Consider the following 18426-nt stretch of genomic DNA (forward strand, 5'->3'; position numbering starts at 1 on the left):
GTGGTAGTAGTATAGCAGATAAGTTTTTTTTTTCCTGTTTCTTTCTTTCTCTCGCCCATCAGTTAAATTTAATTTTGTGTTTCTGTGTTTGTAGTTTTTTTTCTGTTTATTGTGTCTGTGTGGTTTTAAGCATCGTTTCAGTGGTAGAGCGTTTACCGCTCCCACTAGTACGGCAAAATGGACGTCTCGTCAGAAGACGATATGGACATTTTGTCGGAAGATGACACCAGTTTGCCACTCGATGGCAAGAAAAGACGAAAACGTCCTGTCATTCATGGTTCGTCTCAGAAAAGCCCCCGATCGCGAGCCTATCCAGATGACTCGACTGGGCCATGGGTTGTCTACTTTCAGCCCAAAAACAAACCTTTGAACTTGATGCAAATTTCCACTGATCTGACGAAGCGATACTCGGCCGTGACCGAAATCACGAAGGTTAGGCATAATAAACTTCGTGTTGTCGTTTCTAACCTGAAGCAGGCTAACGAGATTGCTGCCTCCCAGCTCTTTACGATTGAGTACAGGGTTTACATACCAGCTCGTGATGTGGAGATCGAAGGTGTGGTCACCGAAGCGAGTCTGACCCCCGAGATCTTGGAGAAGCAGGCGGTTGGCCGTTTCAAGAACCCCTTGCTCCCCCCGGTGAAGATACTGGATGTCCAAAAACTGGGCTCAGTATCTGTCAGCGAGGGTAAAAAGAGTTTTACCCCCACAGACTCGTTCCGTGTGACCTTTTCTGGTTCAGCCCTTCCTCACTACATCGAGCTGGGAAAACTTCGACTACCTGTGCGCTTGTTCGTTCCCCGGGTCATGAACTGCCAAAACTGTAAGCAGTTGGGACATACGGCGTCCCACTGTGGCAGCAAGGCACGCTGTTCCAAATGCGGGGAGAAGCACGAGGATGGCGTCTGCACAGTCACTGCACCAAAATGCGTGTACTGTAAGGGAACTCCTCATGGTCTCTCGTCATGCCCGGTGTACAAACAACGCGGGGAAAAACTAGAGCGCTCTCTTAAAGAACGTTCCAGGCGGTCTTTTGCAGAAATGCTTAAGACAGCCAAGCCATCGACCAACGAAACAAATCCCTTCGCTCTTTTGTCAGATGACGAGTCTGGCTCTGACTTGGCTGAGGAGGGAGTTTCTTTCAGTTTTCCGGAAGGTTCTGCCCGGAAACGAAAACGCATCCGTTCGCGGAAAGTTGCAGATCAAGAACCCCAAATCAGCTTGCCCAAATCAAGGAGTGGTGGAAAAAAGGAGACTTCTACTCCTCCTGGATTCCGCAGAACTGATTATACCCAGGATTTTCCACCTCTCCCGGGGACATCCAAAACCCCCGATGCCCCAATTTTCAGAACACAAGCCCCTTCTTCATCTGGGTTGTTCTCATTTGATAACATTGTGGACAGTATCCTCAATTACCTCGATATTTCTGATCCTCTGAAAAGCATTGTTCTGGCAATGCTTCCTACTGTGAAAACCCTCTTGAAGCAGTTGACATTGAAGTGGCCCCTCCTTGCAGCAATCATCTCCTTCGATGGATAATTTTCCAAACGAGGTCGGGGATTTGATCACTGTTCTACAGTGGAATTGTCGAAGTCTTATTCCTAAGATAGAATCGTTTAAGTTTTTGGTTCACAATAATGATTGTGATGCATTTGCTCTATGTGAAACTTGGCTCTCTTCAGATATCGATCTTCCTTTTCATGATTTTAACATTATTCGACTGGATCGTGAGGATTCGCGTGGAGGAGGAGTACTTTTGGGGATCAAAAAGTGCCATTCCTTCTATAGAGTGAATCTTCCACAATTTCCAGGTATTGAAGTTGTCGCATGTCAGGCTTTTGTTAAAGGCAAGAGCCTTTGTATTGCTTCTGTGTATATTCCTCCCCGAGTTTCGATTAGTCAAAAACAACTTTCAGATATCTGTTCAGTTCTTCCTACTCCACGGTTGATTATGGGAGATTTTAATTCCCACGGTACAGGCTGGGGGGAACTGTATGATGACAACCGTTCTACTTTGATATATGACCTCTGTGATAACTTCAATATGACAATTCTTAACAATGGAGAAGTAACACGTCTGGCTGGTCCATCCTCAAATGGAAGTAGATTAGACCTCACAATTTGCTCTAATTCATTATCGTTGGATTGCACGTGGAATGTGATCCAGGATCCCCACGGTAGTGATCACTTGCCGATCAAAATTTCGATTGCCAGTGGGTTCAATTCGTCGGAATCCGTTAACGTCGCGTACGACCTCACCCGTAATATCGATTGGACAACGTTCAAGACCGCGATAGATGAAGCCGTGTCGTCGGTAGAAGAGATTCCACCGTTGGAGGAATATAACTTCCTCTCCAATCTGATCTTGGACAGCACGCTTCAAGCTCAAACTCGGCCGGTTCAAGGAACGTATTTCCGTAGGAAACCTCCTTCCCCTTGGTGGGACCAGCAATGCACTGAGGTTTATCGTAAAAAGTCCGACGCGTTTAAGCTTTTCCGGAAACGTGGAACACCCGTACATTTCGAAGCGTACTCGGCTCTTGAACGCGAACTCAAGAGCCTCATCAAAGCCAAGAAACGCGGTTACTGGCGGCAATTCGTGGACGGTTTATCGCGCGAAACGTCGATGAATACGCTTTGGAACACGGCGCGAAGGATGCGTAACCGGTCTTCAAACAACGAGAGCGAGGAGTACTCGGATCGGTGGATTCTCAAGTTCGCGCGAAAAGTATGTCCTGATTCCGTGCCGGCACAGATGATTCCTCGCGAAACGACGAATTCGGTAGACGAGATCAGCCAGCCTTTTTCAATGCTAGAGCTCTCACTCGCGCTCCTTTCGTGTCGCAATTCGGCTCCGGGGGCTGATAGGATCAAGTTCGACTTGTTGAAGAACCTCCCAGACGTCGCTAAGAGGCGCATGTTGCACTTGTTTTGTCAGTTCCTGGAGTTTAATATTGTTCCAGATGATTGGAGGCGAGTGAGAGTTATAGCCATTAAAAAGCCTGGAAAACCCGCGTCAGATCATAACTCGTATCGTCCCATCGCGATGTTATCGTGCATTCGAAAATTGTTGGAGAAAATGATCCTTTTTCGCCTCGACAAATGGGTTGAGACGAACCACCTACTCTCAGATACTCAATTTGGTTTCCGTAGGGGTAAGGGAACGAACCACTGTCTCGCGTTGCTTTCCACAGAAATCCAGTTGGCTTTTGCTAAAAAAGAGCAAATGGCTTCTGTGTTCTTGGATATTAAGGGGGCTTTTGATTCAGTATCGGTTGAAGTCCTTTCAGACAAACTCCACGCTTGTGGCCTTTCCCCATTAATTAATAACTTTTTGTACAATTTGCTGTCAGAGAAACACATGAGCTTTTCTCATGGAAACTCTACAGCTTCTCGATTTAGTTACAAGGGTCTCCCCCAGGGCTCATGTTTAAGCCCCCTTTTGTACAATTTCTATGTCAGAGAAATTGACAATTGTCTAAGTGACAACTGCACGTTGAGACAACTTGCAGATGATGGCGTAGTGTCTACGACAGGGCCCAAAGGGGTCGACCTGCAAGGACCCTTACAGGATACCTTAGACAATTTGTCTACTTGGGCTATCCAGCTAGGTATCGAATTCTCCACGGAGAAAACTGAGTTGGTCGTTTTTTCTAGGAAGCATAGCCCAGCACAACCAAAGCTTCAACTTTTGGGTAAACCGATCACTCATTCCATGTCTTTCAAATATCTTGGGGTCTGGTTCGATTCCAAATGCACCTGGAGATCCCACATTGAGTATCTGAGACGAAAATGCCAACAAAGGATCAATTTTCTCCGAACAATTACCGGAACGTGGTGGGGAGCTCATCCGCAAGATCTTCTAACGTTGTACCGGACAACGATTTTATCGGTTTTAGAGTACGGTAGTTTTTGCTTCCAGTCGGCGGCTAAAACTCACATCATCAAACTGGAACGTATCCAGTATCGTTGTCTTCGTATCGCGTTAGGATGCATGCACTCGACTCATACGATGAGTCTCGAAGTGTTGGCGGGCATGTTGCCACTATCGGATCGGTTTTCGGAATTGTCCCTCAGGCTCCTCACCCGTTGTGAAGTTATGAACCCACTGGTAATCGAAAACTTTGAGAAGCTTCTTGAGCTAAACCCTCAAACTCGTTTTATGTCATTGTACTACGTGTACATAACTCAGGATGTCAGCCCTTCACAGCATAATCCTCATCGTGTATGCTTCTCTGACTTCGGCAATTCAGTTAGTTTTGATTTATCCATGACGCGGGAGATTCGTGGGATCCCAGAACATCATCGTTTAATGATTGTTCCGTCAATTTACGCTGCAAAGTTTGGCCAAGTTGATTCCGCAAGATCGTTCTTCACAGATGGATCACTAATAGAGTCGTCCGCTGGTTTTGGTATTTTTAACGAATTTCATAGCGCCTCTCGAATGCTTCAAGCTCCTTGTTCCGTATATGTTGCTGAGCTGGCGGCAATACATTATACGCTAGAAACGATCGCCTCACTTGCACCAGATCATTATTTTATTTTTACGGATAGTCTCAGTTCTGTCGAGGCTATTCGATCCATGAGGCCGGTAAAGCACTCCTCGTATTTTCTCATGAAAATACGAGAGCTTCTGAGTGCTTTATCTTTAAGATCTTTTGTCATCACCTTTGCATGGGTCCCATCTCATTGCTCGATTCCGGGCAATGAGAAGGCGGACTCGCTTGCAAAGGTGGGCGCTATGCAAGGCGATATTTACGATCGACAAATCGCCTACAATGAATTTTTCTTCATTTATCGTCAACAGTCGCTCGCCAGCTGGCAAAATAAATGGAGTGAAGGTAGTTTGGGACGATGGCTATTCTCGATCATCCCTAAGGTGTCGAAGAGTCCTTGGTTCAAGGGGTTGGATGTGGGTCGAGACTTCATTCGTCTGATGTCTCGCCTCATGTCCAATCACTATTCGTTAAACGCTCACTTGTTTCGTGTTGGGCTGGGAGACAGCAATCTCTGTGAATGTGGACAAGGTTACCAAGACGCCGATCACATCCTTTGGTCTTGTGCTGAGCATCGTGGAGTCAGATCTGAGCTATGCGATTCCCTTCGGGCTCGAGGTAGACAACCTAATGTTCCAGTTCGGGATATTTTGGCTAGACGTGATCTGGAGTTTATGAAACTCATATATGTTTACTTTAAGAATACTAACCTTAGATTGTAAGTTTGATTAACCTTGTGTTTAGTTTGTGTATTGTGCGTGTAGTTTTTTTTTTTATGTTTGTCTTCAAGATGAATAGAAATAAGTTCATGTTTTAGGATTAATTAAATATTTGTATAATAAATCATATTTCAAACCTCCTTCTCCCTTTCCCCATCCAAAAAATTGTAAATCTCCACTAACCTCGAGACGACCGCGAGTAATCGGTTCAATTCCTTTAACTCTAGATTTAAGACATGAATCATGTATAATGCAAATGATAACTCGGCTCTGTAAAGTTTATTCGATTGAGCCTGTACAAATAAATTAATAAAAAAAAAAAAAAAAATGTCACCTTGGGTGATAAATCCTCCAGACAATTGTTACACACTTTATTTTACTCTCGATTTTACTCTAACATGTTCAGTCTTGTTCAACATGCTGTCGAAACAGGAAGACTGCGTGCGGGCATTGTACAATAATTGTTAAAGAATTATTCTTTCAAGCGAACGAAGATAGTGGAAAAAAAAGTTGACAGTGGGCCATTTTATGTTGGAAAATGTTTCGGTATTCACCGTATACCGTATCCTGGTATCCATGGAAGTAACCCGGAGAGAGGTAGCGAACGTCCAATGAAGACGCACTGCACAACATGTTCAACAACAAGGATTCGGTAAGTCAACGGGAAACGGACACAAAGTCCCGTTGTTTGAAGTCACACATCTACAAGACTCTTAGAAAAGAGGGAATAGAAAACCAGATCACTAGAGTACACTGACGAGCAAATGCAAACCGTGAGATCCTAATGCCACTGGATGACCTGGAAGTACGGCGGAAAGCCAAAAGATACAATATGTGCCAAAAGACCGGAATCTGACAAATCTGCCACAATGCCGTCTTATCGAATTGTTTTAGGTCTTTTGAGCTCCATGGTTTACAAGAATAATTGGAAGGCTAAGGACTACAAGCATTTTTTTTAGTGGACACCTATGTGTGTGTTCAACTTATACTACTCAGTGACCATACAGTAAAATTGACCTTTCTGACGTTTAAGGCACGCACATTTGTGTAATCACGATTTCTATTTTAAAGTTTGATATTTATGCTCCAACAAAAAGAGGCGTTCGTTTACGGTTTGTTTGTGGCACAGGAATTTGTTTAACTTTTTTTGCAATAAACATAAATTTATAAAATAGCGATTTGAAGCCCTATCATCACACATGGCTAACTGAAACCTATTTAGTCAAGGACGCTAAGTGGAATGGATGACAATATTGGCTCTCTAGTATTGAAATAAATCATAGTGCTACATATCATTTTGGATTCCGCAGGGTAAGGCCGACAACATAGTAGAAGCGATTCGAAGCGATTCGATTCGTTGGCAATAAGCGGAGCGCTTGCGTGAAAGCACCCTCTATGAGCGTTCTATGGGAATCGCCCAAACCAGCCATAGTGAAAGCGATGCGAAGAGGTGTAAAGCGTTCAGCAAAGCGACAGAGCTGTTCGTGTTGTGTTTTGACGCCTTCGAACGCAAGTGGACTGATTCTAGTGAGGAAAAATGGACACCGAAATCGATTCGGAAAATCTGATTGCTCTCGTTTTTACGAGAAAAGCGCTGTGGGACAAAACATTAAAACAGTACCGGAACCGGTTGATGGTCGATAAGCTTACCTTACCTTACCTCGATAAGCTTACCTTACCTTACTTTCCTTACGTACAACCTGAAGAACTCCCCATCTCGCCTTCTATTTCGATTGATCGGGTGAACTGCAAACTCTCTTTCGTTGTTGATTATGAAATTAATCGTGCTTGAGGAAGCGAAATATTCCTCATCGGATGAATCCATGCTGAATAACAAATTTGAACAAATATTTTGCACTGCGCGCGCGACTGTAATGTTTTCAAAAACGCTTTCACTATGTCATAGGTTGCTTCGCTTGCCGCTGCATTTCGCTTTGCCAATTGCTATCGCATCGAATCGCTTCGAATCGCTTCTACTATGTTGTCGGCCTAAGGGAGCGAACGACTGTCTCATCAATGCTTACATTTTCGTGTATATGCTGACGATGTACTTATCGTTACTACCGACCCAACAGCAGCACGTAACAGGATCAAAGCCCAGGCAGCAGTCTCCGCTGTAGCCAGGTGGACCAGCGTGGTAGGCTTCCAGAAAGCATCTGGTACCATGTGTGTCCATCCCAACACCGTGTCAACGAGCCACCTATCAAAATTCAAAGCCAGCCCATACCACTGAAGAAGACGGTCCGTATTCTGGGGGTACTTGTTGACCGGTGCCTCAACTTCGAGCAGAACTTTAAGGTGATAAAGAACGACCGCAGCAGGATCAACTTGTTCCGCATCATCTCACGCCCCCACCGGTCCAACAATCGTGACACTTGTTTCCAGGTTGCAAGTGCCGTCATTGATAGTCGCCTACTCTACGGTCTTGAGATGACGTGCACCGCCACCGAAAAGTTCGTGCAGATACTAGCACCAACTTTCAACACCTATGATCGGATTGTCTCCGGTCTACTTTTGTCAATGCCCGCAGATGTCGCATGCATCGAAGCGGGTATTCTGCCCTTCTGCCATCGTATAACCGCAGCAATTGCAACGAAAGCCGCTGCATTTACCGCAATGACCTCCGGAAATGACAGGATCTTTCTCGTCGATGAGAGGAACAGACTCCTCCACATGACTGCCGATTCGGAGCTCCCCCCAGTGGCCAAAGTCCACTGGTAAGGAGATAAAAGTTGGTGCATACCTCCACCAAAAATCGAGAGTCGGATAAAGAGCAGGTTCAAGGCTGTAGATAACTCTGCAGCGCTGAGGAGAACAGTAGCCGAACTGCTAGGTTTGGACTACCCATCCCATGCCCACATATAGACGGACGGATCGCTTTTCCAAACCGGGGTCGGAATTGGAGTAGCCGGAATTCCAGCACCGATGAGTAGCAGCCTACCGCCACAATGCTCGGTTTTCTCCGCCGAAGCTGCGGCCATCTTTGTTCCAGTTACAACACCCTTGGACCGGCCCATACTGGTGCTATCCGATTCGTACTGCACAGAATGTGCTACGTCTGTGGAACCACTGCATCGCTGGAACACATCCTATGCCTGTGTCCGCAATAGCAACATCTACGGGAGCAGTACGCACTTCCCAACAGCATTAGGGACATACTGGGCGACGAACCTTTTCTTTTATGGACAGTTATTTATTTTCTCAAAGACACTGGGCTATACAACAACATTTAGGTCCTTTAAACTCTCTTTTGGCTGACGGGACATCTCTGCCGGACGGAAGATTGCTCCAATCTCTTTCAGAACCCTACATAACTTTGATGTACCAGATTGCTTTTTTTTTGCCTGTATTGTTAGTCTTTTACTGGAATCTGTTTTAATTGCTTCTATTTGAGTACATGTGTTGTAAGCCAACTCTGTGACAAAATTTGCAGGCAGAACTCCCTTCTGGGGCCCCCTATTTTATAGAGATGAACAAGCCAAAAAAAAAAAGAGCAAATGGCTTCTGTGTTCTATCAAGAAGGTTTTTGATTCAGTATCGGTTGAGTCCTTCAAGACAAATTCCTTGCTTGTGGTCTTTCTCCATTCATTATTAACGTGTTGCACAATTTGCTGTCAGAGAAACACATGAGCTTTTCTGTTGGAAACTCTACAGCTTCACGATTTAGCTACATGGATCTCCCCCAGAGCTCATGTTTAAGCCAACTTTTGTATAATTTCTACGTCAGAGAAATTGACAATTGAGGTCATGTTTAAAAGATGAAAAAAAAAATTAAAATAATAAATTTTGTATTATTCTCAAACTATCAAATATGAAACTTTTAAAGATCTATTCCGGGAAACTTGAAAAGTCTAAACTAAAAAAAAACCTTTCAGTGCGTCTGCGTCTGAAGGCTCACAAGATAGTCCGAGAATTCTCAAACTATCTAAGCCTGCAGGCTCATGAGTTACCAAAACGACTGCAAACATATGTCGATACAGTTTTCGGCCATGAAAACATGCAGGGAAATTCAATCGTTCTTCAGTAGTTAATCGTTAACGTCTTCAATGGGAATTTGCATTGCAACGTTATTAACAACTCTGTTCTTCATTGAAATAAATCCTGCCCACATGATATGAAAATCTTTTCTTGTTAACTCACCTGAACGAGCTCGCCATAATGTCACCAATATTGGATAGACAAAGCAGCATCAAAGGGATTCCGAGGATGGCATAAAATATCGTCGATATTTTACCCATGTGCGTCTTCGGTGCAATGTGTCCATAGCCTAGGAAACGGAAAAAAAGAAAGAAAGAAAAGGTTACGTTATGTCACTCCGTAAACGAAAAGGGAAACCAAAAATGGATATCGCAATAAAACCCGCATTATGAACAGGATACTCCTTTCCACGCGATTGCAATTTTAAAGCGATGCTTTACGATTACGTCAAGCGCCATAAAGCACTGAGATACAGTCAAATCTCATTTCTATCATGAACTGCTTCCGCTCGTTCTCTTCCGCTGCACGTGCAACGTTCGCTCTGCATGAAGCTAAATCCCGAAAAATACTGATATGAGCTGCCTGAAAAAGGTTTCGGATTACATACATTGTATCACTCGAACGATTTCACCACTTCTTTTTGAAATTGGATTATGGAGTAATGGGAAATTGATTTAAAAACTCGCAAACGCGCTCCAGTGACGGTTCTGGCTCACAGTCGTTTAATATAAAATGTGTGAGTTTATGGCATTGACAATCACAACTCCAATTCACAACTACAATGACGACACTTTATAGTGTGGGAAACGCAAATCTTGGTAATGACCTTTCGGGCCATTTACCTTTCATCGTCAAATGAACTTGTCATTTCCATTTCAGCACTGAATAAGGTCATATTAAAATTGCCTTGGGGTATTTCCTCAACGTGAGCCATTTTGAGTTGAAAAGAACAAAATCAAATCTTTTGCGCTACCGCTTCCGTCATGTTCGTGTGTAAACAGCGAGTGTGCTCCATAACGGAAATATTAAACACATTTTATTGACATTGAAATTTGAATTCAAAATCTGGTGAAGAGATGGCCGATGGGAGAGAAACTGAAAGTAAGATATGTAATAGCTTTTGTCGAGACTTGCTTTATTCCATTGCGTCGTTGATTGACGTGGGAGGTGGTCCAAAGATTTCCTTGAACTTGTTTATTTTGCTCTGCTTCTTCTTCGGATGAGGATTTCCCATCACGCTCATGTGCTTTCGTGACTCATCACCCCGAGTACCAGTGACAGCAATGACAAGTTGTATTGCGATTTTTGTTTGCATTCCCACTGCTTCTGTGTCGTGCTATTTGATGTACATAAGTTTTAGAAAGGAAGAGAGCAAATTGAATATGCAATTTGGTTGTTGGCAATACATTAAGGAAAAACAATACATGATGTAACGTTGTTAACTTATGATCAATTGAGCTGAAACGTTCGCCAAAGATCTACAAATATGTTAAATTTTACGATTACAAAATATTAAATTTTTGGAAGCACCTGCCGAAAAGTGAGACACCAGGTAAAATTGTATTAATTCCGGGCATAAATTTCATCGAAGATAATTAAATTTCTTCCTCTTCAATGAAATGTATGGCCCAAATTCAGCCTTATTTGCTGTTTTGTATAGATTCTGCGTTCTGTTTCTTTGCTTTATTTAATGTCAGTCTCTGTTCCACAATCTAGTGCCAATCACCGACGGACATCGATTGCCAACAGCTTTACTTCCCTTCCGAAGTGAACCCAGACTCATTGGGGTGAGAAAGCAGTCACGCTTACCACTACACCACCGGCGCCGGCCCAAGCGTTCCGTTTCAAAATGTTGCATTTCGCTTTACTCTGCTTGCTCGCTTTACTAGTACTTTGCATTACTATTCTTCCGTTTTCTAATGTTTCTATACCGTTGGAAAGGATACTTCTTATTTTTTTCATTAATTTGTTGGTCATGTTACGAGGTTTTGTTGTTGCACTGTAAAATCTGGATTAGTATTTTCCATAACAAATTAGCAGAGACCTGTACTCTTTCATTAATGCAATTTTAAATTCGACTTTGTAAGTTTTTTTTTCAATAAATCAACTTAATAACAACTGCTATTTGTAGGTATATAGCTAACTATTTTTAAGATATTTTGATTTTTTTGTTTATAAAATTGTCAAAATGTCATATCAATGACAAATTACAAGACATACAGTAGAGGTAACAAAACTGCAATTTCCAAACCTATCGACTAGATGCTTACGTCAGATGACAACTTGAGTGTGAAACAATCGATATAACTGTTTTCGCACATTTCTTTTGCCAGTGGTTTTGGGGGGAGATATCCCTCACCATCCCTCTCCAACAGGGTAGTTTGGTAAAGGAGATGATCAAACCGATTCGTGCCTTTCAAAAATTTTACATTTGCTCGGTTTCAACTCTCTGTCGTACTCTAACGGAACTATCAACTTTCATCTCCTCATCTATCGTATAAAATGACCACTTTTAGTCTGATATTTAACGTTAAGCATCTACAACTAAATAAATTATGTTATGATAACAGTATATGTTACCAATAAACCACTTAAGATAGGATATCAAGTTTTGATACTATAATGCTATGCACTTACTTACTTGTCTTGGTCCGACATCCCTCAGGATTGCACCTGCATCATAATGTTACGCCAATTCACTCGGTCCGTGGCTGCTTGTCTCCAATTTCTTGGCCGTCCCACACTTTCACTTGGTCTAACCACCTTGCTCGCTGTGCTCCCTTTCGTCTTGTACCGCCCGGATTCGAGGCAAACATAATTTTTTGCGGGATTGTTGTCCGGAATTCTTAAAACGTATCCCGCCCATCGTATCCGTCCAGCTTTCGCAACTTTCTGGATACATGTTCGCCATAGAGTTGCGCCAGCTCGTGGTTCATCCTTCGCCTCCATTCACCGTTCTCACATACCCCGCCAAAGATGGTTCTAAGCACTCCTTGTTCGAAAACACCCAGTGCTTGCAAGTCCTCCTCGAGCATCGTCCACGTCTCGTGCCCGTAGAGAACTACCAGTCTTATCAGCGTCTTGTACATGGTATATTTAGTACGGAGGTGAAGTTTACCCGACCTCAGGGTCTTCTTGAGTCCGTAGTAAGCGCGACTTCCGGTAATAATACGCCGACGATTTTCTCTGCTGCAGTTGTTATCCGACGTCACCAATGATCCTACGTACACAAATTCATCCACCACCTAGAACTCATCTCCGTCGATTGTCACGCTTCTGCCTATGCGAGCCCTATCCCGCTTGGTTCCTCCAGCTAACAGATACTTTGTCTTCGACGTATTCACCTTTAATCCAAATTTCTCTGCTTCACGTTTCAGCCTGGTGTACTGCTCCGCCACGGCCTGAAACATTCTGCCGACAATGTCCACGTCGTCAAAGAAGCAGATCAACTGGCTGGTCGCAATGTTGAACAGGAGACAGGAAAGACCATCGCCTTGTCGAAGTCCTTTGCGAGTTTCAAACGAGTCCGATAACGCATCTGATATCCTCACGCAGCACTGTACACCATCAATCGTAGCCCTGATCAGTCTGGTCAGTTTCCCTGGAAAACCGTTCTCGTCCATAATTTTCCATAGCTCTTCACGGTCAATAGTATCATAAGTGGCCTTGAAATCGATGAATAGGTGGTGCGTAGGGACTTGATATTTATGACACTTTTGGAGGATCTGCCGCAACTTAAAGATTTGGTCCGTTGTCGATCGCCCACAAAACCGGCTTGATAACTTCCCACAAATCTGCTTGCTAGCGGCGATAAACGGCAAAAGATGATCTGGGAAAGCACTTTGTAGGCCGTGTTAAGAATAGTGATCGCTCGAAAGTTCTCAAATTCTAGTTTGTCGCTTTTTTATATACTGCGCATATTACTCCCTCTTTTCACTCCTCCAGTAGCTGTTTTGTATCCCAGATCCTGACTATCAGTAGGTGCAGACAAGTGGCCAACTTATCCGGGCCCATTTCGATAAGTTCCGCTCCGATACCATCTTTCCCAGCTGCTCTGTTGTTCTTAAGCTGTCGCATAGCATCCTTAGCTTCACCTATCGTGGGAGCTGGCATATCCTCCTCATCCGCTGTACCGACAAAGCCATTTCTCCTGCCGCCTTGGTCCTCCGCCTCTGCACCGTTCAGATGTTCATCGTAGTGCTGCTTCCACTTTTCAATCACCTCACGTTCGTCCGTTAAGATACCCCCTTCCATATCCCGACACATTTCGGCTCGCGGCACAAAGCCTTGGCGGGATGCGTTGAGTTTCTTATAGAACTTGCGTTTTTCTTGAGAACGATACAGCTGCTCCATTTCTTCGCACTCCAGCTCTTCCAGGCGGCGCTTCTTATCCCGGAAAAGATGGGTTTGCTGTCTTCGCTTCTGTTTATATCGCTCCACATTATGACGGGTTCCTTGCTGCAGCATCGCCGCCCGCGCTGCGTTCTTCTCGTCCAAAATCGTCTGACACTCTTCGTCGAACCAATCGTTCCGTCGATTCCGTTCCACGAACCCAACGGCACCTTCAGCAGCGCTGTTAATGGCTGCTTTAACGTTGCTCCAGCAGTCCTCAAGAGGGGTTTCGGTGAGTTCTCCCTCATCCGGCAACGCTGCGTCGATACATTACACGTACTCAGTTGCGACTTCGGGCAACTTCAGTCGCTCCAGATTGTACCGTGGCGGGCATCGGTACCTAATGTTGTTGACAACGGAAAGTTTTTGGCGCATCTTGACCATTAGAAGGTAGTGGTCTGAATCTATATTTGCACCGCGATAGATCCAGACGATGGTAATGTAAACGTGGTCGATTTGCGATTCTGTCTGCTGCGGTGATCTCCAGGTGTACCGATACGGGAGGCTATGCTGGAAGTAGGTACTACGTATGGCCATGTTATTGGAGGCGGCGAAAGTGTTGAGTCTAAGGCCGTTGGTGTTTGTTAGCTGGTGAGTGCTGAACTTACCTATAACCGGTCTGAATTGCTCCTCCTGGGCGACTTGAGCGTTAACATCTCCGATGACGATTTTGACGCCATGGCTTGGGCAGCTGTCGTATTCCCGTTCCAGCTGCGCGTAAAAAGTGTCTTTATCGTCATCGTCACTTGCTAAGTGAGGGCTGTGCACGTTGATTATGCTTAAATTGAAAAAACCGCCTTTGATCCTCAACTTGCACATTCTGCTATCGATTGGCCATCAACCAATCACGCGCTTCTGCATTTCGCCCATCACGATGAAAGCTGTACCCAGCTGTATCATGTGTATTGCCGCAGCTCTGGTAGATGGTATAACCATCCCTATATGTATGTACCGACGATCTCTTCCAGCAAACCTCCTGCAGCGCTACGATGTCAAACTTGCGGACCCTCAATAAATCGGAAAAAAAATGCGGGTACTTTTCAAGAAATTGAATGACTTGCAGTTCCATGTTCCGAGTTTCCAATCGTTAGTCCGTTTCCGTTGCTTGGGTCTATGCCGATTGTTCCGGTCCGTATTTACATTGCTACAAGTCTAAATCATGGTCTACAGAACCCTTTTAAAACCGAAATTGTTACTTGGGGAGGCTAAGGACCGCTAGTGGGGTCTATTTTATACCTGCAGATACGCGAAGTATCAATGGTACGCATTGTCCAGCCGTTTACCAGCCAATGCTATGCACCTCTACCCGGAATAACCTTTTCCGGGATAAGCTGAAACTTGATTCGCTTACTTCAGAGAATTCACAAACATGAAAATATACGCGAACAATTGAAATCACATGCAAAATAATAATATCTCTTATGCTGACGACAATATCCCCAGACAACCAAAGTGCACGTATATTCAAAGTTGTTTTCGTGATATGCAAACATATATATAAACACACAACTCGTATAGAATGCCAATAAATTGCTTATACGTACAAAAGTGGAGGCCATACACGTGCAAATTTTAATTTAATTTAAACGAGTTGATTTAACATCATATACGATTTAATCTGTAATAACAAATTCATTTTGAAAAGTTTTACGATGAAATTCGATTTAATATGTGATACAGTACGATGGAAAAATGAGTCATCGCATATAGGTCGGAAATTTACATTCTATACGATTTAACTTAAACATAATGCGAGGTATGCCATTCTTTTATGTGATTTTGACTTAAACTGTAGCAATTTACGATACTGTGTGTACATTGTCATACGACTTCTGGTTGTCTGGGATCTTATTCATCAGTTCGCTTTTAGCTGTCGACACAAGCAGCTGTATGTTTTTTTTTTGGTGCGGGTCACGTGATAGTCTGTTTTTCGATAGCAACTCACTGTTGCGGTGCTTGTCTGAAGCTCATTTCGATTAGGTTCAGCTTCGTGCATGGCTCAGCGAAACCATCAATGGAAGAAATCGCGAATTTTGTGGAATTGCTGGACGCGGATCCTAGTCAGATGGTCTCTAAATATTGTATAAAGGAGGCAAAATCTATGTTCATGAAGTCCAAGTCAGAGGATTCAATGCTTTATTGTTTGCTACACATAACAAGCGTTCAGTTTTATTTTTGTCTCTTAAGGGGTTACGCCACCCTAGGATTTTCAAAAAATCGATTTTTTTTTTTTACATAAAAAGGTGCTCTGAAGCGTCAAGAATAAGGGACAATTGGTTCCATGTCGAACAAATTAAAATTCCGAAAGTTATAAGCGAAATTACAAAACTTTGCATCACGCATCTAAATCTGTACCTCAAACTTCAACCGCGTTTTTTTTTCGATACAACATTTCTCTCCGCGGCCCACACGATAGCATCTGCAATTTTGACTCAATTTGACGATTGCATTCTCTGATTAATTGTCTAGAGAAGTACATACGAACTTTTCTATTGATCAAAAAATGCAATTGTGGTAAACAATTTTAGAAACAAATTTCAGGGGAAAAAATTGATTTTTTGCAAAAACAAGTCCCATTTGCGTAAAATTCAAAAAAATTTCATCTCCGTATGTACTTCTCTAGGTATTCTTATATAAAATAAGAAAAACCACTCGTTTTTGTTCTAGGTTCATATTTACGACGAAGAAAGTGTGGGCCGCGTAACACTACACGGGAAGCAGTGCCAGGAACTCACAGTGCTGCCAACTGCCACACATGGTTTCCCCTTATGAAAAAATACTGTAAGCACCCCTAATTATGTGTACTATAAGCCCATATAAGTTAATTTAGTATGTGACTTTATTAAATAACAAAAAAAAATAATGAAGTTGGTGCATTTTTCTGTATTCTAGGGTGGCGTAACCCCTAAAAGGTATAGCCTTGAGAATAGAAGAAACATTTGGTCCATTTTCTTCCTGTCTTAAACAAGACGGTATAGATGAGTGGTCAGCACTTGAGACAGTCACGCAGATGACTGGAAATGGCTCCGCAATGGGCTTGAATTTTGAAAGAGGAAAATCGCAAAATAAATGGGCGTTTGTTTGTCTTTGGTGTACATATTCAATTTTATTCATGTGAAAAATTACGAATTTTTGGGGTATAGGGAACAACTATGCTGAAAACCGGATGCAAATTCGAGATTACCCTGAAAATTTATTAGCATTTAAACTCAACAACACCTGCCTTACTTATACTGATGGTCAAACGCGATGTGCACGGTATCCTTTTTGACCAGGTATAGGAACAGCAATGTTTGCATGATTATATATGCGAGAAAAATGATCAAATCATGCGTTTATGACTGAACTGTATTCAAGTTATGAGCATTAGAAACAATATTTGTGAAATGACTACCGTGAAGGTGGGTTATTCCGCGCACTTGACAATCAATTTGACATTAATCATGCAAATGGTTAAAATATGTATAGTTATGTTAACTTATGTATTTTCAGCAGAAATAGTTATGCGTTGAAAAATGAGTAGCAGTTATTTTGGTGTTCAGCTCACTTGCATAAGAATTATGCCCGTATAAGAAATGATGCACAATTTAACCGAAAGCTTAACGGATGCTCTGGAAAAGGTTAGGAATCGTTACATATTACAAATACATGCTTAGGCAGCAAGCAATGTTCAATAAAGGGATTTCCTTAGCTCAATCGGTAAAGGTACAGCTACTAAGCAAGACCACACTGGAGGTGACTGAGTTCGATTCCCTGTCCGGTCTATGAATTTTTCGGGATGGAAAATTTCTTAACTTCCCTGGGCATAGAGTATGATTGCTCTTGCCACACAATTATACTAATGCAAAAATGGTAAAGGCATCGAAAGCTCTCAATTATTAACTGTGGAAGTGCATCTAGGACACTAAGTTGAGAGCAAGCAATAAGTTAATATGCGATATGCAATAAGCTTGAAATTCGAAAAAGAAGAAGCGTAATGTTCATTGATTCATGAATTATTTTCGCCTGGATAACGCCTACAGTTATGCAAAATCTATATTAAATAAATGCTGTAATTGACTTGTTCGATAAAATTATTAAATAATTGGCGGTTTACACTGCGGAACCAATTATTTTCAGAACCTTTTTTTTTCCTTAGTTTGTTTTGTGTCGATTTTGTTTCCCGTGCAGACCACCAATGCTACCGACGCCAGGGAGGCAGCTTCTACACCTGGACCCTACGTCCCAATCCATCAACTCATGAACCGGGGACCAACGGCTTTACTTCCCTGTGATCAGAGACATTTTTTAAGCACCTTAAAATTAATAGTAGTATTCTTGAAGTGTTGCAAAACTTGCAAGCGAATTGAAAACCAGCAAAGCGTTTGAATTTAAGATGAATAAAACTGCGCGGAATTAGGTGTATTAATGAGCCCATCAAGAATGTCTTTATCGAGAAAAGTGAGAACAATCTGAGTGAACTACGCACTCAGCGAAAGAGTGGATCACTGATGACACCTGGTGGAAGATTGAGGATCGTAGAGAAGAAAAAGCCGCGATAGAGCGGACAACAGGTGAGAACCAGAGGAGCCAAGAATGAAGCCCGTCAACGGTATTCGGCTGTAGATAAGGAAGTCAAACGCTCTTGCAGACGGGACAAGCGAGCGTGAGTAGATTCCCTGGTAGACGAAGGGGAGAAAGCCGTAACCAGGGCGTCACAATATCAGCTTCAATCGACCAAATCGATGCGACGAAGAGACTGCTGGCTTTCTTTTTCGCAGCATTCTAGAACCTCAGTCGGCGTGCACAAACAAATGTTCAATCGCTTGTCTCTCTTTCTCCCGTCGCTCCATTGGTCTTCC

At 43.0% G+C, this 18426-nt stretch overlaps 1 protein-coding gene across 1 annotated transcript in view; it reads right to left on the bottom strand.

Moving 5' to 3' along the window:
• The window catches only part of galene, a 42056-nt gene extending 32014 nt beyond the window's left edge, over nt 1-10042 (bottom strand). Inside the window, exons 1-2 of the mRNA XM_065238674.1 lie at nt 10036-10042; nt 9356-9482 (exon numbers count right to left, since the gene is read on the bottom strand). Of these exons, the coding sequence (XP_065094746.1) occupies nt 9356-9482; nt 10036-10042 (134 nt within the window). The remainder of the gene's footprint in view (nt 1-9355; nt 9483-10035) is intronic.
• Between the last annotated feature and the right edge of the window lie 8384 nt (nt 10043-18426).

The sequence above is a fragment of the Ochlerotatus camptorhynchus genome, unplaced genomic scaffold, assembly GCF_037179485.1.
Source record: "Ochlerotatus camptorhynchus isolate MF236.1 unplaced genomic scaffold, CSIRO-AGI_Acam_v1.1 ptg000872l, whole genome shotgun sequence".
NCBI lineage: Eukaryota > Metazoa > Arthropoda > Insecta > Diptera > Culicidae > Ochlerotatus > Ochlerotatus camptorhynchus.